Source organism: Lathamus discolor, chromosome 9 (genome assembly GCF_037157495.1).
Source record: "Lathamus discolor isolate bLatDis1 chromosome 9, bLatDis1.hap1, whole genome shotgun sequence".
NCBI classification, from domain to species: domain Eukaryota; kingdom Metazoa; phylum Chordata; class Aves; order Psittaciformes; family Psittacidae; genus Lathamus; species Lathamus discolor.
Genome location: NC_088892.1, coordinates 14,456,607 through 14,484,374, shown reverse-complemented (window position 1 = coordinate 14,484,374; position 27,768 = coordinate 14,456,607). Strand labels below are relative to the sequence as shown.

Sequence of the window (27,768 nt, the reverse complement as noted above, 5' to 3'; positions counted from 1 at the left end):
TATCATTTAGAACATCTTAGACCTTCAGTTGTTTTTTGCTGAGCTTGCATGTTTCTGCTGATTCCACTATATGTAAAACTGCCCATTTTCCAGTTGTCATTGTAGGGTGCTTATACCTTGTATTTGCTAAATATAATCCTTTGATTACTGGAACAGCTGTTCAGTCCTGCTGGAGAGGTAATAATCTCTGGACAGGATGCAAATAGAATGAGTAATAGATTGCTACGTAATCCTTTCCTACTGCTTATTTTTCATGGTAAACCTTACTTGAGAGCATGCTTCAAAATCGCTCCCCCAGGAAATTGTAGTCTTGCCATCTTATGTACAAATACAATGCAGCTTTGAGAACTGTCTTCAGTTTCTACACGAGTCTTTCTTGGTGAAAAATACATGAAACTTTTGGTTGAAAAGTTTGAAGTATGAAGAAAATTCTTAAGATATTCGTTGGTATTTGTTATAAATCTAGGTAAATTGCTACTTTTTTAAAATACTGTTGCTTTTAAATGTGAAACTGCTTTTGAGTCTTCATTGGGGTGACAGTAATGGTAGAGGAGAGGGGAAAATCCTTGTAACTTGGAAGCATGTCTGTTTCTAAGCTGTCAGTGTAGTGGAGAAGCCTCTTTGAGCATTTGTTTTATAACATACAGAACTATAATTTCATGGAAAAGTCTGTATGGCATTCAGTCAACTTTTACATATGGCTAATTTGGTTGGGGGAGCCTCAGGGGTGACTAAAGGCAATGTAACATGGCAGGTCTTTGCTTCCTATATGGGTTATCTTAATGTCTTAGTTTATCTTAGCTGTCTCTAGGATAGATAAAATTCTGTCTTACCGTTGATAAAACAATGCGTCAGGAGATCATGCACCTACTTAATGTTAAATTTTTTTTTACAGGCCAGAGTTTGAAAGTAATCATAGCCATGGTATTTCTGTGAGAAGCGTTTCTTCACTAGTTAGCAACAGTAGGCTAATGCTAGCACATCTGTGCTTCCTCTCATGTACTAGAATTGCCTCGTGTTCTTCTTTTGCTGTGTGTAATATTAGGAAGATGGTTTTTTTTCTTCTAAGCATATGATATATGTGTATGAGATCTGTTTGGAGTCTTGTATTTCTCTGCTCTGATTTCTGTGAATTAGTGTTTACTGTATGAAAATCAAAATGTAGTCGGTCATTTAAGCTGCCCAAATTGAAAGTTATTTTAACCAGAACAACAAAAAGCGAGCCTGAGACATTTACTTGTGTAGGCTAATATCCAACTTTTAAAGTTTTTTTTTTTCTTTTCTGTGTTTTTTATTGCAGCGTGCAATTATGTCGTGCAGTCAGTGAAAACAAAAGCCATGATTCTATGGGTTTCAGAGGTAAGTTGTGTGTGGGTTTTTGGTTGCTTTTAATTAAATAAAAAGCCTGGAAATGGTTGATGGCGGTACTTCTGCGGATGTCTGCCTGAAACATTAGTATATGGTGACTATTAGTGTATGCCAGAGGTGAATGCTGCAAATTGCAAGGCAGCACAAACATCCACAACTCATTTTGTCTTCAGATGCCCAGGTGAGAGATTTCTTAGGTGGTAGTAAGTAATGGTGAGATCCAGTATTTGGTCTGTGCTGTAGAAAATGGAATTCCATTTTGCAAGCTCAACATACAGCTGGATTTTATTCTGAAAGTTAAATATATGAACTCTAATGTATGCAAGTGTGATTATATACTGCAAAAAGAAATTTTTACAACAGCACCTGAGTTACAGACTTGCTCTCCTTTTTTAGTGAAAATCACTGCTGTCATTAAGTTTGAATTTTCATTTTACGAAATCTTTAGTGTTTAAAGAGAATGTTTGCTTAGCAGAATCTGTTGGAAAAATCGTTCCATATGACTGAGACCACAGAAGTACTACGCTGTTTAGATGCTGTTTTGGGTTCTTGCTAGAATAATCATAATGGACAATTATAATAGCAGAAAAGATAAAATGTTTCAATGTAAATTATAAGTAATACTGTTAAGTAGGAAGAACTTATTTTTCAGCAAAGCAGTCTTTGTTCCAAAGTTTGTGAAGAAAGGTCACCAGGTTTTTTCTGTTCTAGAAAGAGATTGCTAATTTCTATGTGCTGATTTCTTTCTTTCTTTGTCCTTGCTGTCAGGACCTAAAATATCCCATGGGAATGACTAGATAGATATGTGCAGTGGCTATATTGAAGGAATTAATAGACAGTAGAAATAGAATCATCGTAGAATCATTCAGGTTGGAAAAGACCTTTAAGATCATTGAGTAGTTGAAGTACTTCTGGTGATTGGATAAAAAACTGACAATAGGGATAATCTGGAGTGAGGTCCAGAGATGTTGACTGGTAAGAATTTCTTTGAGTCCATGTGACCTGGATCCAGTTCTGAAAACTGCGCTGGCACTTGCATTTCTGCCCTTTTTCAGAAAAACATTTATTGAAGTCCAGTATACCACAAGGTTATGGAGACAGGTCAGATCTGGCCATGTAGCTGTGTAACAACTTCTCCACAATGTGGAGAACCACATGGAGGTGGCATCTGTGGCTGTGCTTACGGCTGGTTTGGATTCTTTGTGAATTATTAAATAGGGTACTGCACTAGACTGTCAACAACTCTTGAACTGGCCTTTAAAGCAGTAGAGTTGTGTTTTACATAGAATGGATGTCTAAACCAGTCCTGCTCTAGCAGTCAGTGTTCTTTTGGCAGAAGTACTGTAAAAAGTAAAATTAACCTGTTCCTTTAAAAAATATATCTGCTTTTAATGAAGCAGCAGTGGTCTGCAGTCACCAAGTTATTGAGTACTTGGTTTAGGCCATTAAAATCTATAACTTGTATACCCATTGTGTATGTTTATTCAGTGAACCACGTGGTACATGTGAAAGGTGAAATTATGAGATCTTATTATTTTTCATAAACTAAAAAGGATAGCAAAGCTGTGGTGTATTAAGAACAATTCCTTACAAGTTTACCATAGTTGGTTTTGCAATCACTATGTTTAACATTGCAAATTTTTTCTCAAATGCAGTACCTCTGTTTCCTGTTTCAGCTTAATGTAAGCTTCTGTAAATCACCATTCTTCAGTCATGGGAGACTTTCCTTTAAAAAATTAAAATAAAATCCTTGTTAAGCATTTTTTCTCCAATTAAATTTTACTTTCTTCTAGAAAAATGGTTTTTGAAAGCATATCTGTGATGAGAGATGATTAGGAAAAAATACTGGAATGTTGTCTGTGTATTAGATACACATAAAAAGATGTATAATTTTTTTTTTTTAATTATAAGGTAAAGGTGTCTGTTAACCAACTGCCAACACTCAAGTTATGTGCAGGACTAGTTTTTCATCCCATTTTACTGTTATTCCATAAGCTCTCTAGGGACAGTGGATCATCTCTTACTATCTGCTTGAATGAAGCCTTAGATACTGATGCTCAAATTTCATCTATCAGCAGTAAGAAAGTAATCCCCTTCTCATTGGTAAGAAAAGCACATCCTCTCTATTTGCAGGGTGTCTGAAGTCTACAGCATTGTTGTAAGCGTTGTGTTAAAAGTTAGACCAAGAATTACCTAATACATTCCTTAATCATCTGTTTTCTTTCAACAGATATCCAGCAAGCTCTGTATGAGCTTGCATATCACGTTGTCAGAGGAAACTTAAAGCATGATCAAGCTTCTAATGTTCTTGGTGATGTCATAGTAAGTATCTGTTTGTAATAATTGCTTACTTCCTAAATTTTTAATTCGTTACAAGAGTCTGAATGAAAATCCAGCAGGATAATATTCAACAGACTTTTTTTCCGTGTCTAAAAAGTGGTTTTTGTCCTTTCTTCATTTGTGTGCGCTTGAAATAAATGTAGTCTTTCAGTTTTTCCCTCGTTTTTTGTGCTGAGGGATAGATAGATCCATTTTAGCAGAAATTAAAAATTAAGTAATCTTTTCAGGGCAGATGAAGTCTGAAGTCTTTAGCATGCTAAAAATAGATTTCATTTGCTTTTGCAGCATGTCTGTAATGCCACCTACTGGTTTTTATAATTTACATCTTGCAGTGTAACAATGCGCATCTGCCATTTTACTGTTGAGATGTCAAAGACCTGTGACTGCCTCTGAAATAATGCATTGCACTTATTTTTTTGTGTTTGAAAAAGCTTTTTCTTACAATGCTTTGAATAAATAGAGGAGGTAAGGAAAAGAGTATTTTCCTCTCAAATTCCAGGATTACCAAATGTTGGTGTTCCTAAAAAAGAAAATAATTGCGAAAAGAAATACGAAAAATGCCTTCTAAAAATAATTTGTTCTTTGGAAGTTCAGAGATTGCTTTTTTGATGTGTATAGAGCATTAAGAATATACATTTTGCAGTAATTACTCTAAGATAAGCATTTTAGGTTTTTAAACTTCTTCACTGGGTTTAGGAGAAGTAAAGGCTGAAGGGCATGTTACTGTGGGGGTAGCATTTGATAATGTTTGATCTGTAGTCACGGTAGGAAATCAGAATTTGTTTGGTGCCTGAGAAGTTGTAGTTTGCTGTACAGGGAGGTGCTGCTCTTCAGACAGGGAGTTCCCTTGTGCTAGAGAAACAGAGGAAGTAACCTGAGGGGTTTGTCCATGGCCACTAGATACTCTTATAAATAACATTAAAAGGTTATGTTACTTCATTACATACCAATAATTAGTAAAGCACTTATGCTAGATATTACTCAGTAATTCAGCCTCTTCATTATTAATTGATCTGAATTATTAATAATTAATACAATTACCAGTGATGTGCATTATTAATCTGAACTTCTATTATGATGAAGTTATGTTTTATGTAATGGAATAAGAATTGTCTAAAAGTGATATTGGAATTTCTGTATCCATTAAGTGTGATCTTTCTTTCTTCTTTTTAGGAATTTCGGGAAGACATGCCTTCCATCCTAGCTGATGTATTCTGCATATTAGGTGAGCTGGGTTCCCTTCCTTTCAGCATTGAGACAGATACATGCCTTGTGCATTTGCTTGTTGAATTCTTCAGCAGATTTGATTAAATCCGTAAAGCACGGCCTCTTTACAAGATATGTGTTGATTCTTCCTCAGTGTATCTGTATCTTGGTTCTTAGTGTTGTCTGTTCCTTCTGTGTTCTGTTACAGTTTCTGGAAGTTTACCTATTAAAGGCAGTGGAAGTTGATCTGCTAAGAATAGTTAAATGAGCTAGCTTGTAAGCATGTTGGATGTTGGTTAATGGACTCAGTGACTTAGCGTTATCATTCTTATAAGTATTTAAAATGAAAGCTGACTTACTGGTAGGTAGATCTTCTATTCTCAGAACGTGTTCTGTAAATATTTTTATCTGTACAGTCACCACTGCTGAAATGGAACTTGTACTAATTGTTCAAAAATCTAAAGGCAAATGGTATAATTTGCCAAATTACTATCTGCCAACTGAGAAGGCTTTAAAGATGTTTACTTCTTATTCTGGTAATAACCTCTGGATTATGAGAATAGTGTTGATCCAGAGCTGTTTTTCTCATGGTTTTTAGCCATTTAATCCTACATTTTTTCCCAGATGAGATTTTCAACTGCTTGCACTTTTTGTCTTGTTATGTGTGTCTCTTAACAAAATACAACAAATTCTTTTGACACTACTCCGCACAGATGCCAGTTTGTTCCCTATGCAGGATGAGTGTGGGGTCTCCTGTGCTGTGGCTGCGTGTGATACCAAAATGACTTTGTTTCATAAATGTTCATTCTGTGTACTTGTATCATCTTTTGATACTAATTAGTTTTTATAATGTGATATTCATTGCATTACACTTGTTTTTTAAGCTGTGTGTGTTTGTCTTTAGTGCTTTTTGTTTGTTTTTGTAAGGACTGCCTTGCATTCTTGAGTTCTCCACTCTTTTGCAGCTCCTTGTGTCCTGTAATGACATGCTTTTTTTAGACTGCTTTAGCTGGGTGTGCTTCCGTGGCCGTTGTTTTATGGCTGAGAGTCCTATAGGAGTGAGTTTATGAATTGCATTCAGTAGCTGATGATGCAAAAGAAAAGAATGGAAATGCAGAATCATAGCTAGTAAAAGATTGCAGACGAGGCAGTAAATGGTTGTTACTCTGAAGACACAGCAGTTTATATTTCTCTTCTTTCGTGCTTATTATTAGTTCTTAAATGCTTGCCCTTAACTTACTGCAAAAGAGAGAAGGGCAGGAAAAATAATTATGGCATTCCTCTGGTATCTGTTTTACCTTTTCATGAGACTTGTGGATGTATGAGCATTGTCATCAAAGTATTAATATAGAGTTCAAGGTGGATGAGTAGCCAGAAAGTGGCAAGAAGGTAGTATGTTATGAAGAAGCTGCTTCGCACTGTTATCAGTAATATTTATTAGAATAGTAATAACAAGAATAAACTCTTACAAGTTCTGCAAGTAATGATGTCTTTTTTTCCGTCTTCCTTTATACTAGATATTGAAACGAGCTGTTTAGAAGAAAAAAGTAAGAGAGATCACTTTACCCAGCTGGTATTAGCCTGTTTGGTAAGTTGCATGTAGAAAGTCTTTTGGTAAAAGTATATGCCAAAATCCAGCAAGAAAACCATGAAGTTTTGACACTTGCTCTTTTTTGAGGAAAAGACTACTAGAATGTGTTAGTAAATTCCCAAGTAATTTAAAAATGCATCTTCAAAGTCTTATGGTAGAGTACTATAGCATAGTTGTCCTTTGGATTCTTTGAAGAGTTATGAAAGAACTTAATTTTTTCCTTGTCAGTTCAACAGAAATTTTGCTTCTGAAGTATGTGTTGAGTTTGACTTCTCCTTTATGCAGCCTGCTCTGTCCTTAAAAGTGGCGTTCCTAAGCACATGGAATGAGCTTGATTTGTAGGAAAATTCAGCATATGAAAATATTTTCTCCCAGAATATGGGAGAGAATGGGTATAAGCTTTGTAAATACGCAGCTGTTGGTAGTAATATTCCTAGATGCTATGCAATGTATATTTAGTTACCAGCAGTTAGACCCTAGGGCTTGTTTATTCAAGGTGCTCTTGTATGTAAAAATCTACCACTGTAGCATTCTGATTTTAGTTTAATAGTTTTTCAATTTTGTCTACTTCTATGTTTGAAGCAGAATGCATATAGCATAATGGTGTGTCATGACATTTGAATTTGGTGGTTGTAGTGAGAATACATATATAGCACAAGTAATAATCATGTGGTTTCTAGGTCTTTGTAATTGACAAAGTTGTATGTTTTTGATGTTTTTTAGTATCTTGTATCTGACACTGTCCTAAAGGAGCGTTTAGATCCAGAGACACTGGAGTCATTAGGACTTATCAAGCAGTCACAACAGTTCAATCAGAAATCAGTTAAAATAAAGACAAAACTATTGTAAGTTTTGGGGAGAGGGTTGCTTGGGGAGTGGGTGAGGAGGGTCAATGGTAATTATAGGAAATGTGTTTTGTTACACTTAATCTCATCACTGGCAAAAGAACCTTGTTAGCCCTCTGCATTTTCAGACTCCTGAGAAATGTAAATTTTTTTTAAATGTCACCTATTGCTGTTGTGATTCTGTATATGTAGATTAAATACTTAATAATTGTATTTGTGACAAATGGGAACTTGAAAGTATGAGAAAATTAATCACTGCTGTTCTGTCAGTTAAGCATAGGCATTTGTTTTCATAAGTAAGCAAATGTTACCTTGTGGCAACATAGGATATATTTTTGTGGTGTATGTTACTTTTTTGTGTGCATCCAATCTTTTGATCTAAAGAACACCTCTTAAAACTAGAACAGGTCTTTAAGTGCTACAGAGCAGTTCTCCAGTATAGTGTCTAAACAAGCTTTACAAGTATAAGCATGATTTTGCTTTTAAATCGTCTGCATTTGAAATAGAAGAGCTGGATTTGTTTGGTGACTGCTGACTACCTCGCAGGTATTCTTTGTACTGCATTCTGTAATTTTTGCAATAGCTGATGTAAATTACAAGTTCTTAATGTGTTCAAAATTAGCATTTTGTACAACAAATTTAATGTTAAGGTCATAAATAAGCTTCGCTGGGCATATGTTACACAGTAGTGTTTAATTTCTGTTTATTTGCAGTTATAAGCAGCAGAAGTTTAATTTATTAAGAGAGGAGAATGAAGGTTATGCAAAGCTCATTGCAGAACTGGGGCAAGACTTATCTGGAAATATCACTAGTGAGCTAATCCTTGAAAATATCAAATCTTTAATAGGTAAGGAGTTTGGGCACTGGTTTTCTTACATGATTTTATGACTTTTTCTTACAGAAAATGACATTAGACTACTTTTTAAGATAATCTGTGGATCAGATAGTATGTCACATGAACGTGTAGTACAATAGTAACATGTATTTATAGATCACCTTGGGCAGAATTATGGCATTTGAAAGTTCCTGTTTCTGTGGCAGAGTTAATTTTGGGAATGTTGCGTAGTTATTTTAGATACTGATTTTGTATACAGCCTCAAGTATGTACGTTGTGATTTTGATTCATTTCAGCAGTATTTTTTGTGGATGAGTTTGCCATCTCCTAGCAGGCAGATTGCAGTGTAACAAAGTAATGCGTTTTGCTGTTAAAAGTACTTGGCTCGGTGCATGAATATTCTTTCAGTCTTCAAGAAGTCGAATTAAGTTATTCATTATAAAAAGAAATGAGAAGTAGAAATATGGACAAATTGCAAACAAAGCTAAATAAAGGAAGAACATTTACTAAGTTGAGACTTGGCAAGAATGTAACAAAGTGCATAATACATTAAAAACAGGGAACACATGTAATTGCCCATGTTTTATGTTTCCTCTTTGAATAAAGAATTTTAGACAATATATTGATGTTTTCATGAGAACCTGTTTCATATGGTGCCAGTGCAGTAACATTCAAATCTATGGTACTATTTAGTAAAAGATAATTTCTCATCTGTCACAAAACTTTGCCTGAGACTGTCAGACCCCTGTAATAATAGTTTTTCTTTTGGAAGAGAGCTAGAGAAGAGGATACTTTTGCTAGTTACTACAGTAAAAAATACTCAGTTTGAGAAATTCTATAGCAAAGCATTTTTCTGTCTTCTGGAATTTTGGGAATTGCAAATAGACTTCCCCTAAATTGTCATTTCTTTTAAAGTACTGAGTTGCAGTAGGTCCTGGTGTAGTGGAAATGGCTTTTGGGAAGGAAAGACTGCTGTAGTTACATATCTGTATAGTGGATGTGCCTGGAGAAAACTTCTCATGGCACAATGAAAAAAACAGTCTAGATGATCTTTTGATCTAAGTAATATTTCTGTCTTGAGGATGTCTCCTGGACTTCAGGTAGGAAAGTAAACTACAGGTATGATTACAACATTTGCTTACCTGATCTGTGTCCTGGCCTTTGCTCTCCTCAGAATAAACAAACCATTCTCCCTAACACTAGCAATAATACTGAGTTCACAGGACAGTATGACCTGGTGGATCAGGCTGTAGCTCAAACCATAACGACTTCTGAGGTGTATAATAATTTCTAGCTATCTGATGTGTGCAACTGCGTGAATATGTGTGGCAGCACAAGGCAAGAGGCAGAAATCTGTGCCTTTTGCTGGTACTGTGGTGTTACTGAGATTGAGTTTTTACTTTTTAAATGTTTACATAAAGGTGGCAATTTCTAGTTTCTGTAAACTGAACTGAGCATCCTGTTTAGTATCTTTGCTTAGCTCAGTATTCAGTCTAAGTCAAAGCGGTCAATGCTGTAGTTACAGATGGTCCAGATTATTTTAATGTGGATAATTCCAGGCTCAATTTTAACCGAAAAGAATTAACTTCAATATATTTGTGGTTTAGTAACAGAATGAACATGAAATGTAACAATGTTAAGCTTTTATGCTGTTTTTCTCCCCTAGGATGTTTTAACCTCGATCCTAACAGAGTTTTGGATATTATCCTAGAGGTCTATGAGTGCAGGCCTGAGTACGATGACTTCTTTGTACCACTGATAGAATCTTACATGTACATGTGTGAACCTCAAACTCTATGCCATATCCTTGGGTTCAAATTCAAATTTTATCAGGTAATGTATCTCCGTTCCCAGTTTTTGGTTTTCGTGGTTGGTTGTATTCTGTGTTGAACTGCAGTCAGTGATAACAGATTTTTGCTGCAGATTTTTTAACATGAAAATTATTTTCTAAGGTGTAAAATTCCAGTATTGAAAGCAGTAATTTTATGGTTTGAGTGAAAGTCTGTAATGCTTAGGATTGTCCAAGACAGCTGAAAATGTTCTTGATGCATTCCATTTGAACTTGTATAGTTATATAATTGCTAGCATTAATGAAGAGATCGTACCTTATAAACAAAAGGCTTGTCCCCAGAAATGAAAAGCATGTTTGCAAGATGGCTGATACGTGTTGAAATATTTAGGAGGTTTTTTTGTGTAGGGTTAGGAATTGCATACAAGCACCATAAGACGTGAAGGTAGTTGAATATCTATTTCTGAACATTCTGATTGTGTGTCACAATTAAGTCTAGTGCCTTTGGAGTAATAGCACTTACATGATAACAAGGAGGACTATGAGTTAATATGTTTTTTAACTACACTTTTGAGTAGTTTCTTTTCTGTTTCATGACCTGCAGTCATCTGACTGCTGTTTTTTTCTCTTAACTTTGCAATCTTGTCCATTTTAGGATCCAAGTGGTGAGACACCTTCTTCCTTATACAGAGTTGCTGCTGTCCTCCTGCAACATAATCTCATAGATTTGGAAGACCTTTATGTTCATGTAAGTGATGGTGCTACTCTTTCAAATGTCAAAACTAAGAAAATTTAAAAAAGCCAGATAATTTACCTGATCCCTAAAGGTTCAGATTCAGAGCATACTGTGCAATATCTCTATATGTGCATGTTTAATGTCTTTTAAAATTTCCAGCACTTTCTACTGCTGCATATTCATATAAACACACACTGAAATATGAATGCTGATACACTTTCTTTGGATTATCTGTGTAGCAACTTCCATTTTATTTACCTCCTGCCTGAATAGGAGAGAAATGCGTAATGTTCCTTAAGAACCAGACCCTTTGGCTGTTTTGCTTTACAAGATCAATTTCTGAAGAAGTGAAGACACTCAGCTCCTAACAGTCTTGGTTTAGTTTAATAGTAGGATGTTTTAAAAAAAGCCTTCTTATATTCCTGAATAGGCCCACCACTCCCATTTGCAAGAATTTTGACCATTTGCTAGTTAGGAAGAGGAAAATGGAGTTACATGTTCAGACTTAATCAGAGGGACATACCCTCTCCAGTCTGGCACGTATCAACCCAAGCAACATACTAATTTGGCAGATGGTAAAGAAAATGCTACAATTGTAAAAATAACTTTACAATACACGTGATTCTTTGATTTCAGAATATCCATGGATACTTAAAGACTCTTAACTCTTGACTGAAATCAAGGAAATGAGCTATGGAAAACTTGGAATGTAGTCATGCCATTAATTGCGTGACAGTAGCATTAGTCACAGTAAGATCTGTCAGTAACTGTCTCTGGCTTCATAGGAGTACTTTGGCTAAGAACATGTTGGGTGGAGCAGGAGTAGGAGTACATGTCTGAGATAATCGATGTGGAGGGAGGAATGCGTGATGATAATGTTAGTTTGTTAAGGAATGTTTGTAAGCTTACAAGACATGCTCAGACTTGGAGTTAGAGTGGCCTCTGCAGTCTCAACTCAGACCTGTTATAGGTATGAGCATGTTTTCTGACAGTCTTGGAGCTAGAATGGTCCCTGCATCACTTATGCTGTTCACCTTTGTCGTGTTGATTTTCGGTCAGATTTTGTGTCTTTGCATGTTTTCAATGCCATTTTTTTATCTCTTTAGTTCAGGCTTAATTTAACTTGCTATGCGAGTTTCAAAAAATTGTTAGCATGTAGGTGTTATGTCTTAAATGGTATATATTGTGCAGTTCCTACGCAATAGCAGCTGACAGGATTATCATTTGTATCAGCAATGTTCTCCCCACCTCTGCCCTCCCTTCCCCTTGCAAGTCTGTAAGAACTGTTCTCTATTTGCGTTTATATGCGCACAGCCATATATAGTACATATGGCATCCTGTGATTTGCCCCTTGAAATGACATACTAGGTATTTATTGGTGAACATTCGTAGGTTACCTATGTTTTCAAATGAAAAAAGTGTAGCTCTTTAAACCTTTTCTAAGAGGGATTCCTTCTTCCCTGAATTTCTGTGAAATTGGGGAAAATTCTACTATGCTTTCTCCGAAGGAGGTGATGCTTAGTCTTTCTACTGTCAGTTCGGGTGAAAAAAAAAAGTAAAAATTTTCCCTTGTTAAAATTAACAAAAGAGAAGATTACTGTATCAAAGAGGTCATAACTCTACAGTAAGTTTTGATTACTTATTTGTGGTTAAAAGTTTGAGCATGATTTTAGGAATCAAATCAATATTTGGTTTTGTCAGCAAAAGAGCTTTCCTTCTGTTTCACAGCTTGACGTTTTAATTTGTGAATATAGGGTTATATTCCTCATGCTGATCATTCTCAAGTACAAGACTGTGCTGAGGCTTTATCGTACTAGGTATCTCTTAACGTAAGATGGCTTTTAAGAAACAGATGTTACATGTGTGTAACCCACATTGCTGATAAGTAGGAAATTTGGTAGGCTTTAAATAGCATTCCTTTAAAATAAAGGCGTAGTCAAAATGTGTGTTTAAGTAGGTTACCTGGTTTTCCTTGGTGATTTTTTTTTTCCCTTTAGAAGAGCAAGTGAAAACTTATGTCTTTGAATTTTCACTGTTTTAAGACGCTGAATTTTGTAAATGTTACCATCAAGTATGTGTGCAGGTGTCACCATCTAGCTACAACTGGATGATAAGTTGGAGAGGCGAAGGAGAGCTTACACAGGTAATGGTTGTGAGGAAGTAGAATGGTGTTATTTCTCACGACTCCTTGATTTTTGGAATAGCCTTAATAGTATACCGCTTGGTTGCGATGATGGTGACAAGGGAAGTAATCTCCCAGGCAGTAAGTTCATTTTACTAGTAGCAAGGAAAGCCAAACTTCTGCTTCAAGCTCAAGTGATCCAAAGTAGCAGCACTTAAATTTTCAGATACAATGTTTGGTTTGGTTTTTTTTTTTTTGTTTTTGTTTTTTTTTTTAGCTTCTTCCTGGGGATAATGCCATTGTTGAGGAACACAAGCGAGAGATCATGGAAGCTAAGCAAATTGTCAGGAAGCTTACAATGGTCGTCTTATCCTCAGAAAAAACTGAGGAAAAGGAGAAGGAAAAAGAAAAAGAGGAAGAAAAAACTGAGAAGGTGAGTGTCTGTGAATGTTTCAGGTAAATATGAAAGTGTTCTCATAGCAATTATGTTTAGTTTTCAATAATTTAGAATATTTTTGTTGGAAAGGAAACCAGACACGTGTATTTTTTGGAAGGCTTGTGCCTGTCCTCTTCCGTTATATTGAATGTGCAAAAATGCATGGTTTGGGGTTTGTTCTGGATTTCTCTAGGTTTTAATGTTCTTGTTTCAATGGTTAATTACTTCCTCCCTTTTTGTTCTATTAGCTAAACTAACTATCTCTCAGCATTGATACACTTCACAATCTTTAACAACTGTGTTTTCTAGGACCCACGATAGTATAATCCTAGTTGATTTCTTAAAAAAATAAGCACATTACTGAGAGTTTATTCCTTATTTCTCCCAGTCAAGAATTGGGACATGAAGAATTGCCAGGCTTAGGAATGCTGGTATGATTATGCTGCATTGTAGAAAAAGGTTTGAACTGCACATTTTAAATTGTAACTGTCAGCTGTGCTTTCCATTTTATCTGGATCTATGTATGTGTAAATGTATGCCCTTTATTTAAGGCGCTACTGTGTCATGTATTGTTCGTGTTGCTCTAGGTCTGATTTGTTTCTGTGTGTCCAAGTCTTACTTTAAAACCAAAATTATTTAATCTCTTAGCAGCCTTTCTGTTGTCATCTTTTGTCATCTTCATTTGAGAGTCAAAGTACTGCTCAAAACATCTTATTTAGAATTAAGAACTAGGGAATCTTAAGCTCTAGGAGAAACTGCAATCCTTCAGAAAAATGTTGCAATGACAACAAAGTCTGGGCCTGTGAGATGGGCAAATGGAGAGCTGTGCTTAACAGAAACAGTTTTTGTGACTCTTTGCACACTTACACAATGCATGCAGTTTCTTGAAAAACTTGTTTCTGTGTTAGTATTTTTGTATGTGATTCCCTGTGCAATTCATAGCAATTAGTAGAGTAATGTGAAATCTGTTGACAGTCTTAATTTGAGCACTTTGTGTCCAGTTTTAATGTACGATTTTTGATACAGTATCATGAATAAATGCCCAGATAAAGAAAATAGTGTTTAATGATTATTGACTTTTATAAATTCACGAAGTGCTTATTTTGTGTGGTTAAAATTTGTTGTTGTCTCATGACTCCAATATGAATAGTTTAGTATGGGCAAATGCATTATCTACTTCTGCATTTTAAGGTACATTTGACATAATCAAATAATAGGGAAATACCTGAGAAGTCACAGAACTCAACAGTGTGACTACATTGGACAGCAGTTCCAGACTGACTCTTGTATGTGCCGTACCTGCTTTTGCTTTTGGAGAGCATGTTTCAGAAGAGCTTTTCTTTTTCTTTCTTTCTTTTTAATACCTGGCTTTGCAAGACAAATTTGTGCTTTTAAATCCAGAACAACACAAAACACAAAGGATTCCTAAATGCTTATATTGTCCTTAAAATTCCGTGTGAAGAAATAAACTGCAATAGAATGACCTATGTTCTAATCATGTACTTCTCAAAATGTCACAGGCAACTTTATAAACTTCTGTTTTGAACTTTATTTTTAACTTTTTTCTTTGATCCAGATGTTGGATTTTATGTGGGCTGGTTTATTATTGCTTTAGAAGTGTGCTTATTGTCTGAATGCCTAGCTGAATTTTATTTTATACATATATATATTTTTTTTTTTTTACTATGTAGTTAAAATACTAGGGTGTTTTTCTTTAGCTATGGATTACAGCTGTGTAATACTTAAGGAGAAATATTAAGACTGCTATATGAATATATGAAAAGCTCTTTCATTGTTATCTTGCAGCCTCCTGATAATCAGAAGCTTGGCTTATTGGAAGCTTTATTAAAAATTGGTGACTGGCAGCACGCACAAAGTATTATGGATCAGATGCCCCCGTTTTATGCTACTTCACACAAGCCTATTGCAATTGCCCTTTGTCAGCTTGTACATGTTACAGTTGAACCTCTGTACCGCAGGTAAAGTGAGAAGTAAAGTTCTGTTGCTGTGTAGGGGAAACCTATTTATTTATAAGCCTGAATTCACTCGTAAGCCTAACTATATTGATAACATTTCTAAAACTTTCACTTCTGTTTCATGTGACATGCTGCACATCTTATTTTTCAGAGTTGGTGTACCTAAAGGAGCTAAAGGGTCACCGATTTCCTCTTTGCCAAACAAGAGAGCACCAAAACAAGCAGACAGCTTTGAGGACCTGAGAAAGGAAGTGTTCAACATGCTTTGTTACCTTGGTCCTCATCTTTCCCATGATCCCATTTTATTTGCAAAAGTGGTGCGTCTTGGAAAAGCATTTATGAAAGAGGTTGGTATGACAGAACAGCTTGTTAAAACTTGAAAAATACCAATTCATCTGATGTTAAAAAATGCTCAAGTGTATATATTTAAATACTAAAACAGAAAATTTCTTTGACTAAGAGCAAATTTGGAGAATCTTTAATTACTGATTGTTTTTATGATCAATGAACATAAACCACTTTTTAAAGGCATTTAAGGTTTATAATCGAGAGTATTTAATAATAATAAATGTCTCATTATGGTCTTTTATCTTTTAAAGCATTACCTGTATGTGGATATTTAAAACAAAACCCCAACGGACATTTGATAGTAATTTCATAGAAGCTTTTGTATCATTAGACTGATAGTGTAGCCAGTGGGGGAACAATAACCTAATACGCATCCAGTATTTAAAATAGTACTTGCTATTCCACCTGTTGGGTTACTTGGGAAGCAGGAGATGTTGCATCTCTTTAATTAGTGGGGTGTCACCCTGTTCTGCCAGTTAAAATGCTGCTGTTCCTGCAGTTGTGTCAGGGACAAACCCCTGCATGCCAATAAGGATCAGTTCAGTGTGGAGATCTAAAACACCCTATAAAGCCTCAAGTTGCCAACTTTAGAAATAAAATGGCCTTTTGAGATTTGTTGCTGTCTTTTGATAATATTTTTACCATGCATATATTGAAGTGTTGATAGTATGACCTGTTTTCAAAGGCTGCAAGTTCAGTTTATGTTCTGAACTCCCTTAGAATACATTCTGCAGCTCACACTGAGGCTAATGATTTCTTTCGCTGCTTTTCTGATACACATACATGCCCCCCAACTTAAAAATAACTTTTGTTGTTACTGAACTTACAACTGGAAGTCAGGGAGGTTGGTTGATCTAAATGGTACTGGAGGGGAGATTTTCAGTTTTATATCTTTCTTTCTTGAAAGTATATTTTATTTCAGCTACAGCTAGCAAATATTGGAGTATTCAGAATTTATGTACCACTAGAGGGGAAGCTTTCATGTCCAACTGTACATGATGTTGCAAAGCAAAGAGCATAAATAATTCTTGGGATTGAAGATCTTTTTGTTTAACTTTGCAGATCTTGGCAAGAGAGTTTGCTCTCATCAGGTTCCAAGATGCAATGATAGGGGGGCAAACCTACACTAAGTTTGAGTTCGAAGCAGTCTTTGTAATTAAAACCATGATAACTTAAAGCATTTCCATCTTTCTATGCTTCCATATCTTTGTAGGAGGTACAATATCTCAGCATCTTCTCATCCAGAATGATAAGATTTTCCAGTGGGTAATAATCTGGATTTATAGCATGCTTATTTCTTGCTGGCCTGTGAGAAGATAGATATTTGAGTGATACACTATGTTGCACTGACAGTGCAGCTAATTTGAAAGTCATAAGGGAGTAATTAATTTTATTGCTCTCAGCAGACTATTAAGACTACTTTGTCATTAAGTTCAAGTACTGAAGGTTTGTGAGAAAGCCCTTGTTTCTGTGGATACATACAATTTAGGAGTCTTGTGCAGTTTTACTGTATATATATATATATGCATATAATAGCTTAATGTTTTTCTGACAAGAATGAGCAACATTTTAGCTATTTGCTCTAGGTTGGAACTGTGAAGAAATTCGTCAGTGACAAAGTGGTTAAGGTAACACAGGGAAAGTTATTTTTAATGCATTATTGCCATCAGCATGTTCTAGTTATGAAACTACATTTAACACGCAATAGAAATACTTATAACTGGAGGTAATTTGACTGTTAAGTTAACCCGTGCAGTAGTTTAAAAGTTAGACTACTAACATTGCAGTGCAGCTTTCCTGTGCAAGTGTACCTTTAAAATAATTGTGCACTTACTGGTGTGATAGCTAAATATGCTTTTCATGGAGTGGAACAAAGAGAGAGAAAATTTAGTAATGAAGGCTAAAAGCTTTAGAGGGTATTATTGTGACAGAAAGATGGGGAAAATAATCTGTGGCTGTTGATATTGGGTTGGAAGTCCTGGGGGTTTTATTTTTAGGTAGAAGGTGAATGCTTAGGGCCCTTTTTTCCTCCCTCTCTCTCCAGCAAGAAAATTCTGTATTTCTTATATAAGTTTCCTTTATTTTGGTTATTACCTTATTTTGAACAAAAGTGTAAAAGGCCCTATATATGTTCGCAGTGTATTTCATCCCTGTATTTAAATTTCTGCTTAAAAAATCAGTGCTGACTGATCTGCTAGATTTTTACTAGACATGTAGCCCTTCAGGTGTATGCTTTTGCTGAGGTAGCCTTGTTCTGAAACTGTAACTACTCCATTAATTATGATTCAGTTAACATTATTTTTGTTACAGTTTCAGTCTGATGGAAGCAAACAGGAAGATAAAGAGAAAATGGTGAGTTTATTTTGAAGAAAGGTGCTATTATGTGAGATTGTGACTGAGGTTGGTCACACCCAGGGTTTTCTTCTGTTTTGTTTTCCTGTCCTTTTTTCCTTTTTTATTTTTTATTCCTGTGTTCTTCAAATCTTTTTCTCTTAGCCCAGTGCAATTCTACTTCTTATTTGCTCGGAATCCACTGGAGTACCTCCAGCTGTGTGTTCTGTAAATGCACTTTTCATGGTGGCACCTTGTATCTTAAAGAATTCACTGGGGAAAAGCACAGAGGAAAGGAGAAATGAGGAGTGGTGTTTAATAGTACAGTGGCTATTTTTAATTTCTTGGCTAATTTAGCTCTTTCTAAACTTCCTAATTTATTGACTTACCAAGACTGGTCACAACGAAACCCAAGTGTCCAGTTGAGAACCAACTTACAAAAACAAGTTGGGATTTTTTTTGTTCTTTAATCAAGAAGCAAGTTTTCAGTATGAAGTTAATGCAGTTTTCATTATTACTTTCATTGTTACTTATTACTCCTATTTCTCACTTGTCATGAATCATTGTGGCCTTCCTGAGTCATTGCAGAGAAAATCAGTCTCTTCTGAGGTTTTTTTTTTTTTTTTGTTAGTGTTCTCCTCTGCCCCCACCACTACCATTATTCTAACATAGCTCCATAGGGAAGAAAAATGCTTAAGAAGGAGTGAGGATAGGATATTGAAAACATGGAAGTTGGTGCTGTGTCTTGGGAACATGAATAAAGCCTTCAGGCTTTAATCTGGAATTTTGAAAATGGAAGTAGTGTCAGAAATACCTTAATACATTGAAAGCAGTTGCCAAAATCTATTTTTTCCTGTTGCACTTTATGCACATCCACAGTAGATAGATTTAAAATTATTTACTTGTTTTGAAAATATGAGTACAACTTGCTGAAAACTTAAGCAGCTTTGCTTAAATATATAGTCAAAATGTTGACAGTATATATGGCCCATGAGTTATCTAATGAAAGATTTCTGATAGGAAATATTTAAGTCCTTTTTAGATTTTTTTGTTTGTTTGCTTTGCTTTTGTTTAGGAAGTCTTAATCTTGTGGCAGACTTGTATTTTATCAGTCTACTAAGATGTTAAGTTTCTGCATTATCTGCATAGCATTGCTTCTAATGTACTTACTGATACTTACCTCGAGTTTTTTGTCTTTATCTCAGGAGATACTGTTTAGCTGTCTGCTGAGTATTACTGATCAAGTCTTATTGCCATCTCTTTCTCTGATGGACTGCAATGCATGCATGTCTGAAGAACTATGGGGAATGTTCAAAACTTTTCCGTATCAGTACCGGTGAGTATAACAATTTGTTTCCATTCTTTGGAAGTGGTCTCTTAAATTGTCAGTTCTAAAAATGTTTTTCCTTTATAATCTTTCAAGGTACCGGCTTTATGGGCAATGGAAGAATGAAACATACAATAGTCACCCACTTCTAGTGAAAGTTAAAGCTCAGACTATAGACCGAGCCAAATATATCATGAAGTAAGTTGACTAAGTACATAAATATTAATCAACTGTGACACAGTGTATTGTATGTCACCAACTTCAGAAAAAAACCCCTTGACAAATACATTCCCTTTCTAATGACTCGGTAATTTCACTGATAATCCTTGTTCATGAAGTAGTTAATGTACTAATGGATAAAAATGTCAGATAAGTAAGGATACAGACTCAATTTGTCACCAGTAAGGATATGTAAAAAATGCCTTATTAAATTATTTAAAACCTTTTCCATGGGTATGCTTTTTGAAAAGTTGCTTTGCTTATGGGAATGTCAGAGTGCAAGGTATTTTCTCTAGGTGTGGAGATTCTTGAATCCAAAAAGTCTCAAAAGCCTTGTTACAGTTTCTGTAGGTTTGAGAGTAGGGCGGTGAGTTGAATTGAATGGAGGGACTCATTCTCATGTTTAAGTGAGCACACAACAATTTTTGATTTTATTCATGTTTAATGTCTCGGACATAATTTTCAGTGGTTTAGGGTCTCCCATTTGTAGTTGCCAAAAGCAAGTGCTCTGGTTTTACAGTGTGTAATTGGAACCTTTGTACATAGGGAAGACAGAATAATTGCTACTATATTAAAGGCTTCGGATTTGCAGTCACAAAAACTAGAAAAAATCATTGTGATTCTCTTTTACCTTGCTGCATAGCTACTACAGGCATGAAAACTTCACATCCTTTCTGTTGTACAATGGATTTCAACTGTGCAGACGAGCCGTAGTGCTGTTGTTGAGGTTGCCATGTGTACAATTACCTTTTGTATATTGACTTCAGGTTTCATGTTAAGCTCATATCTTCAGTAGGGAATGCTGTGGAAGTGTAACAAAATGAAATTAATATTGTTTTGCAGTGAACACAATGCAACAAATGCAAAATAGCTGATCTGTGGCTAAATTAAAATTTCAGGAGATTAACAGTATCACATGCAATTTTTATATGTGGCTTAGGTTCCACTGACAACTTCCGAGTGCAGAGCGATCAAAGTTGACACTATAACACCATCCATAGTAGTATAGGGACAACTGTAGGATTATAGATTTTAGATTCCCAGGAGAGTAATATTTCTACACTTAGATTTCTTAAACCCCTGCTAGTGAGTATTTAGCCTCTGTGAATAATAAACTATTTCTTTACTGGAACTAACTTGTTGTTTTCTTCTTTTAGCTTGTCTGTTCCAATAAAATGTGTTCCCTTTCGCAGGCGTTTAACTAAGGAAAATGTGAAACCTTCTGGAAGACAAATTGGGAAGCTCAGCCACAGCAATCCTACAATTTTATTTGATTATGTATGTAGTTATATGTATTTGAATACTATTTCATCCTAAGAATTTATATTAAAGTACAGGAAGACACCTGCTGTCTTAGTGAGAGGGCAGTTCTAATTTCATTATTTTTCATTTTTGATGTAAAATTTAAAATGTGCTAATTTGCTTAGTAGGGCACAGGCACGAGATGTTTTTTCAAGAGCTATTGTCATATTTAATAATCACTGCACATAAAATTACATCCACTTATTTATAGGAGTAGAGTATTTAGTCTGAGGTAGCTGAGGTGGGTCTCAGAGGTACAGGGGTGTACTGATCATCAGGTTATGAAGAACGCAAGTTCAGATTAGGTTGCTCTGGGTGGTTGGAAATACATGTGATGAAGGTACACCAGGGTTAGTTAGAAGAAAACACAAAGCTTTGAAATCTGAAATACTCCTATGAAGTTGGGGAGGATTTTTAAGGTTGCTTTGTGCTACAGAATGCTGAGAGGTGTAAATGTATGTTGGTGGATCTCCACCCTATGCACAAATGTGACTTGTGGTTATCAGTCTACCAGTTCTTAGATTTTACTTGAAGAAATTATTGCTGCAGTGCACATGTGCATGCGTGTCATGTACCGAATAGAACATTCAAAAATTAGATTAATAAGGAAGAAGTTCTTTACTATGAGGGTGGTGAGGTACTGGAATGGGTTGCCCAAAGAAGTGGTAAATGCTCCATCCCTGGCAGTGTTCAAGGCCAGGTTGGACAGAATCTTGGGCAGCGTGGTTTAGTGTGAGGTGTCCCTGCCCATGGCAGGGAGGTTAGAACTAGAAGGTCTTAAGGTCCTTTCCAACCCTAACTACTCTATGATTCTATGACTTAGGTTCTTTTTTATAATAGTCTTATTATTATATGTAGCAACAGAAACTTACTGCAAAGAATTAGGGGTCTTAAGAAATCTCAGGAAAAAGTAAGTGAAATGTTTTTGTGATTTTATTCTCTGATAATTGAAAAGAACAAATTAGTAGAATTGTTTTTACATGTTAGAGACGTGTTTCATTTTTACCTCTAAGGTACTAGATAAATTACTTGTATTGCCTTTGAAAGTGGTTTAAGACCTTCAGAAAAATAATTTCAAAGCATGTTTTGTGTAGGTTCTGAATATTTAATAAGCATTGTTAAATGGTTTTGATTTGTTATGTGAATGATAAGGAATACTGCTCCTGTTCAGCTGAATGTCTTTTGTAACTTCCAGATCTTATCACAAATACAAAAATATGATAACTTAATAACTCCGGTTGTTGATTCACTGAAATACCTCACTTCGCTGAACTACGATGTCTTGGCATGTATCCTTTTATGTAAATCGATACATCTAGTTACTGATGAAGTTGAAGCCAGATTAAATCTATTGTCTGTAAGTAAGTATTACCTCCTATTGTTTTCTATTCTTGCTGCTTTTTGCTGGAAATTGTAATGACATTTGCAAATACCTGTGTGCTCTTAGTGGATTGCGGAACCCTTTATTCATTCTTTCATACTAAGGAAATTAAACTTTAAGATTTTTAGGGGTCTTCTTTTTTTTTTTTTTTATTTTTTTACTCCTTCACTCTTTTGTTGAAGGCACACTGATCCTATAAAGAGTGAGGTAAATACTGCTTTCTAAGTTAATTTAATTCTATTTTTTATACCAGAACTATGTTAGTGGATTCCCTATATCATGCTTGGTATACTTGCACATCATGTTCAGGTATTACAGATAGTTGAGCTTGAAAAACAGGTTTGTGTAAGTTTTGTGTTTATGAACTGAGGAAAAATGTTCTCCTTAACTCCACCAAAGACTGTATTATTGAAGCTCTGGCAAACCCTGAGAAGGAGAGAATGAAGCACGATGACACTACAATCTCAAGCTGGCTGCAGAGTTAGTACTTTTGTTTCATTTATTACATTTATGTTTAAAATGCTTCACCTGCTCTATGACCTACCATAGCATTGATCATTATGATCAATACTTGGATCTGCCAGCTAACTTTTTAAACAAAGCAGAAAGCTGGCAAGCTTAATAAATAGGAAAAGATTTTTTTCTTTGTGTTGCAAAAATCCATGTACTACAGAAATTCTGCATGTAGGTGGTTAGTGCCTGTGTAATGATAAGTATCTCATGAGGTGCAATCACAACTGTTTTTGTTGCTTCAGGTCTGGCTAGTTTTTGTGGTGCAGTTTTCCGGAAATACCCAATTGAACTTGCTGGTCTACTTCAGTATGTAGCCAACCAATTGAAAGCTGGGAAAAGGCAAGTCTGGCACAACTGATCTTTATAAACTTTTTATAATGTTTTGCTTGGATGTTTGCTGATAGATGGGTGCTTGATGTTGCAGTTTCTTATGTAGGGGTAAAATTCCATAATACTAGGAAGGTTAAGAATTTAAATGGCAGGAAGAATAATATCCTCTTTAGTGTACATTATATTTCCTCTGATTGCATAGCTGTGACATGTTATTTTTGAAGTACTGATTTTTTTTGATCTGTAACTTACTATAATAGAGTTACCTTAATGACTAACCAGACAGGGGAAAACCCTGCCAATATGTAATATTGTTACAGAAATTATAGTATATTGTTTAAGAAATAAGTACCCATGGTTATAAAAGGATGTGACCATTTTAGTTTATTCTTTCCTTGTAATGTCTTCTTTGTAAAGATGGCTCTTAGCATTTTAACAGTGCTTTAAATAGTTTGTCCAGTTCATTTAATGGCAGTTGAATTGCTTCTTCATAGGTGAATGTTAATTATAACTAAAAAAAAAAAACACCATAAGGTTTACAATTTGGGTTTTCCTTTTCTTTTTGTCCTTCCATTCCCATCATTTAGTATTATTGTTTCATTTATGTACTTAATTTTAATGTGTTATTTTTATCACATAGGTGAGTATCAACTTTTTTCTGTTGTGAATCTTCATATGCTTACTTGAAAGACAGCTTTCTAATGGAGATAATGCAACGTGGTATTTTAGGGTATTTGTTGAGAAATGTAGTTGTGGTTTTTTTTTTTTTTTTACCTTCCCTGCAACGTAGACAATCAGTCTTATGTGTTTCCCTGTCCCAAATTTGTTTTGTATTTTGATGATGGTACAATTACATTGAGCTACAGAGGGAGGGTAAGTAATGCTTCTTGTCTTTCCCTATAATTAAGACTTGAAGTATTTTGGGGAAAAAAAAAACAAACAAACCCCAAACCAAAAGACCCTACTTATTTTGGTATCTGGGATTGTAAAAATAAAATGGATTTGCTGATGTCACCAGTTTCATAGGACTGGAGTATTCAGTTATTTGAATTGGCTATTTCTTAGTTCCTAGCTAGAATGCATATTTGTGGTTGGAGCAGCAAAACAAAAATATCTACAGTATAAATTATTTAAATACAGCCATTTGATTTAGAGGGCACAGGTCTATACTTCCTGTAAGTAGGTCACACAAATTTCGGAAGTTACTTGAAAACACTGCTTTTGAATATTTTATAATATCATGATTTGAATGATCATGGTGCAGTTTACTGTATTCTGTTGAGAAGTCATTGCCCTTGTAGAATTCTGGGCAGGCAGTAAAACCTGGTCTCTAGTCAGGGTGGTTATTGAAGTGTTTTGTAAATACTGTGTTTTAAGTAAAAAAAAAAAAAAAAAAAAAAGAAAAGTCTTCCAAGTTCCAAATAACCTCTCCAGGCTGATTTTTTTGCCAGTAAATTTCTAAGGCTGTATACTTTTCTAGAAATTTTTAATAAAGTTTAAAATATTCCATGTTCATGAAATACCTGGATAGCTACAGTATGAAATGAAATAACTAGATAGATACAATATGAAGCATGTAAAACAGCAAAAGGGAGCAATAAACTTTATGATTAATTTGTTGCTACTTAAAAGTTAATAGCACTACTCTCACTATTATTTTCAGAAACAATGAAATTGTTGTGAAGGGTTTCTGGAATCCAGCTTTTTGAATGCCTGCATTGCTATTTAGTAGTAACTTTAGTTGCAATAAAGAAATCCTGGTGCGCTCTGCATACTAGGTTCTTATTCATAAACAAATGTTATTTGTTTTCATGCTCATCATAGTATTGCTTTGTACTGTATTGAATGTCATGGGTTCCATTTCTTAAACAAATGTTCTTGGTTTTACTCCATTTTTCTGTTTTCTGTGTAGCTTTGATTTGCTTATATTAAAAGAGGTAGTACAGAAAATGGCAGGGATAGAAATCACAGAAGAAATGACAATGGAGCAATTGGAAGCCATGACTGGCGGAGAACAACTAAAAGCTGAGGTATGTCCCTGGTAAATTTAATTAATTAATAGCTGTTACTTCTTAATGGTGGTTCTAAAGACTCTAATTCATGAACTCTGGCAGTATAGCTGATAAAAGTGTTACTGCTCTGATCGGGGAACTTCTCTCTTTGACGCTTACAAGCCTTGCAGACAGACAGCCAAGACATTGTAAACCAGAGCATTTAATTGTTGTGCTTCACAACATCTTATATCAACAAAAGCAGCTTTCATTATCCAGTGTTACATGACAGATGCATGAATTACAGGAGCCAGTGAGCTTGCACATTATGCAGTCTTGCTGTTTCAGCCCTGCTCTGGGTGGTAGCACCTCCCTGTTGAGTGGATGAAAATCTTAAACCATTTCAACAGCTAGAACTGTTGCAGCCTTGGTGTCAAAGAGATAGTTGAATCTGACCTAGACTCAACTCTTTAGGGGGCTGAATAGGCATAATTTTATAGGCATAAAATCTGAAACTCCTGTACTGAACAGAGAAGAGATGTTGAGCAGACCTAGGTCTAAAATGCAGTGTCATGGTTCCTGAGCTGAAATATCACTCTCAGTTTGCTATGTAAAAGACTAACTAATAGCACACAAGACTAGTTAGTTTCTGATTCATCTATCTGTCTATCTATCGACACATTGCTGTACAGGACCCAGGGTGTTACTGGTGGACAGGGCACTCTGATGTTAAGTCATCAGTATTTCTGCAGTCAGAAGCACACATGGTTTCCATTTTGTGATGCACTGTTTCCAAACTTGAGTAACATTTTCTGTACTGTGCAGGGTGGATACTTTGGCCAAATTAGGAATACAAAGAAATCTTCTCAGAGATTGAAAGATGCATTATTGGACCATGATCTTGCCCTTCCACTGTGCCTGCTTATGGCTCAACAGAGAAATGGTGTGATCTTTCAAGAGGGAGGGGAAAAACATCTGAAGCTGGTGGGAAAACTGTATGATCAGGCAAGTAAAACCACTTGCATTTATGAGAACCCCTTTGGTAACTGCTAGTGTTACAAAATACCAGTATATAAGAATTTTCAGAATTAGTTGTAGTGATCTTATCTAAAATATATGGGTATATTAAATATATATTATATTGGCAAGTGACTTCTGAGTGAAATATTAAAATGTCCTTTGTCATTAAAAGTTAAATTCTTATTTCTTAAGGCAGCTTTTATGTTTTTCTGACCTTACTTTGTTAGAGGAACTTTTTTCTATTAAAAAGAAACAGCCTGGATTCCTTTGCTGCCTTAGGCAATAGGAACTAGTTTAATTTCATTCTGGTAGAATAGAATGCTCTTACAGTTCTGCTGGCTTTTGTAGGGCTTTTTTTTTTTTTTTTTTTTTTGGCACAGATAGATTTGAGTCAGTGTTGAGCGACAGAAGTACGTGGCATGGGATAATTTTTGCTGTACTGTGTGTTAACTTTTTTTAACAAGAAGAAAAGAAAAATGTCAGGCTCTCTGTATCTTCACTTTTGAACAAAATAACACTGTTTGCTAACTTCTTCTGTCTTTCCCATGTAGTGCCATGACACCCTGGTACAGTTTGGTGGGTTTTTAGCATCCAATCTAAGCACAGAGGATTACATTAAGCGAGTGCCTTCTATTGACGTTCTCTGTAACGAGTTTCACACGCCTCATGATGCAGCATTTTTCCTCTCAAGACCCATGTATGCACATCATATTTCAGTAAGTAGAATGCTTCTGTTTGCCTGCTGTTAGCGCTGTTATATTACATGCTATCAATATATGTGCTAGACTTCTGCTAAAGTTTGCTAAATAAAACTTGCAGGAGCTTTATGAGAAGAAGTAGGAAGAGGAGCTGTGAGCTGGAGCAGGTTATCTTTTGTCTTCATAAAAAATATGGCCCATGTGTCAGCTTTCACACCACTGACAGAGGTTGTAGCTTATGAAGTCATCTCTTCTGATGATTTGGGTGATCAGGAGCTCTCTTCCTCCCCATTCCCTGAAAGTTCTGCAAATGTTTTCAATGTATTTTTGCTGTGGAGAAAAACATTTCAGCTACCAAAAGGTGTGGTATCTCAGGAAGTGTCAGAAGTGCATTTGTTCCTGCAGCTAAAATGTTAAGTATTGAGAGTAATTCTTACTTGGTGTAGTATGCTGTATTACTATAACACTAGGTAGCAACATCAGAAGAAGATAAATCCATCCAATATGGGTGAATACTTAAAAGTTCTGTAAGATGTTTTCAGTGCTTTGTTGTCATAAATGACTTTTCATGTGTGTAAATATTTGTTATGTAGGTTTTTGTAATCTCATAAACCAAAATAATTTTAACTTCTCAAGAGTTCTCTTATTTTTCATATTTTTTTTTCCACAGTCAAAGTATGATGAACTAAAAAAAGCTGAGAAGGGCAATAAGCAGCAGCACAAAGTTCACAAATACATCACATCGTGTGAGCTGGTGATGGCTCCTGTTCATGATGCTGTGATTTCTCTGCACCTTCCCAAAGTATGGGATGACATCAGTCCTCAGTTTTATGCTACATTCTGGTCTTTGACAATGTATGACCTTGCCGTCCCACATAGTAGCTATGACAGAGAAGTCAATAAACTTAAAGTCCAGATGAAAGCCATAGATGACAATCAGGAAATGGTATGTTTATGTATTTTTATGGTCTAACCTTGAGAGACTTTTCTTATTTTTGTGAAGTCTTATATTAATGTCATTTTTATCTGGGAGGTTTTCTCACCTGATCCTGATTTGTTGCATT

The 27,768-nt window shown here is 35.4% G+C and overlaps 1 protein-coding gene across 2 annotated transcripts in view; it reads left to right on the top strand.

The window, feature by feature from the left end:
• The window catches only part of THOC2 (THO complex subunit 2), a 50,928-nt gene that overhangs the window by 5,634 nt on the left and 17,526 nt on the right, over window positions 1–27,768 (top strand). For both annotated transcript variants that reach the window (XM_065689120.1, XM_065689121.1), the window contains exons 2-23: window positions 1,301–1,359; window positions 3,599–3,690; window positions 4,882–4,933; window positions 6,432–6,502; window positions 7,229–7,350; window positions 8,064–8,197; window positions 9,852–10,018; window positions 10,630–10,722; window positions 13,110–13,265; window positions 15,075–15,247; window positions 15,396–15,591; window positions 17,903–17,944; window positions 19,129–19,259; window positions 19,347–19,448; window positions 20,663–20,747; window positions 21,967–22,060; window positions 22,552–22,632; window positions 22,908–23,004; window positions 24,908–25,025; window positions 25,812–25,991; window positions 26,558–26,722; window positions 27,375–27,650. In XM_065689120.1, coding sequence (XP_065545192.1) covers window positions 1,301–1,359; window positions 3,599–3,690; window positions 4,882–4,933; window positions 6,432–6,502; window positions 7,229–7,350; window positions 8,064–8,197; window positions 9,852–10,018; window positions 10,630–10,722; window positions 13,110–13,265; window positions 15,075–15,247; window positions 15,396–15,591; window positions 17,903–17,944; window positions 19,129–19,259; window positions 19,347–19,448; window positions 20,663–20,747; window positions 21,967–22,060; window positions 22,552–22,632; window positions 22,908–23,004; window positions 24,908–25,025; window positions 25,812–25,991; window positions 26,558–26,722; window positions 27,375–27,650 — 2,686 coding nt within the window. The remainder of the gene's footprint in view (window positions 1–1,300; window positions 1,360–3,598; window positions 3,691–4,881; window positions 4,934–6,431; window positions 6,503–7,228; window positions 7,351–8,063; window positions 8,198–9,851; window positions 10,019–10,629; window positions 10,723–13,109; window positions 13,266–15,074; window positions 15,248–15,395; window positions 15,592–17,902; window positions 17,945–19,128; window positions 19,260–19,346; window positions 19,449–20,662; window positions 20,748–21,966; window positions 22,061–22,551; window positions 22,633–22,907; window positions 23,005–24,907; window positions 25,026–25,811; window positions 25,992–26,557; window positions 26,723–27,374; window positions 27,651–27,768) is intronic.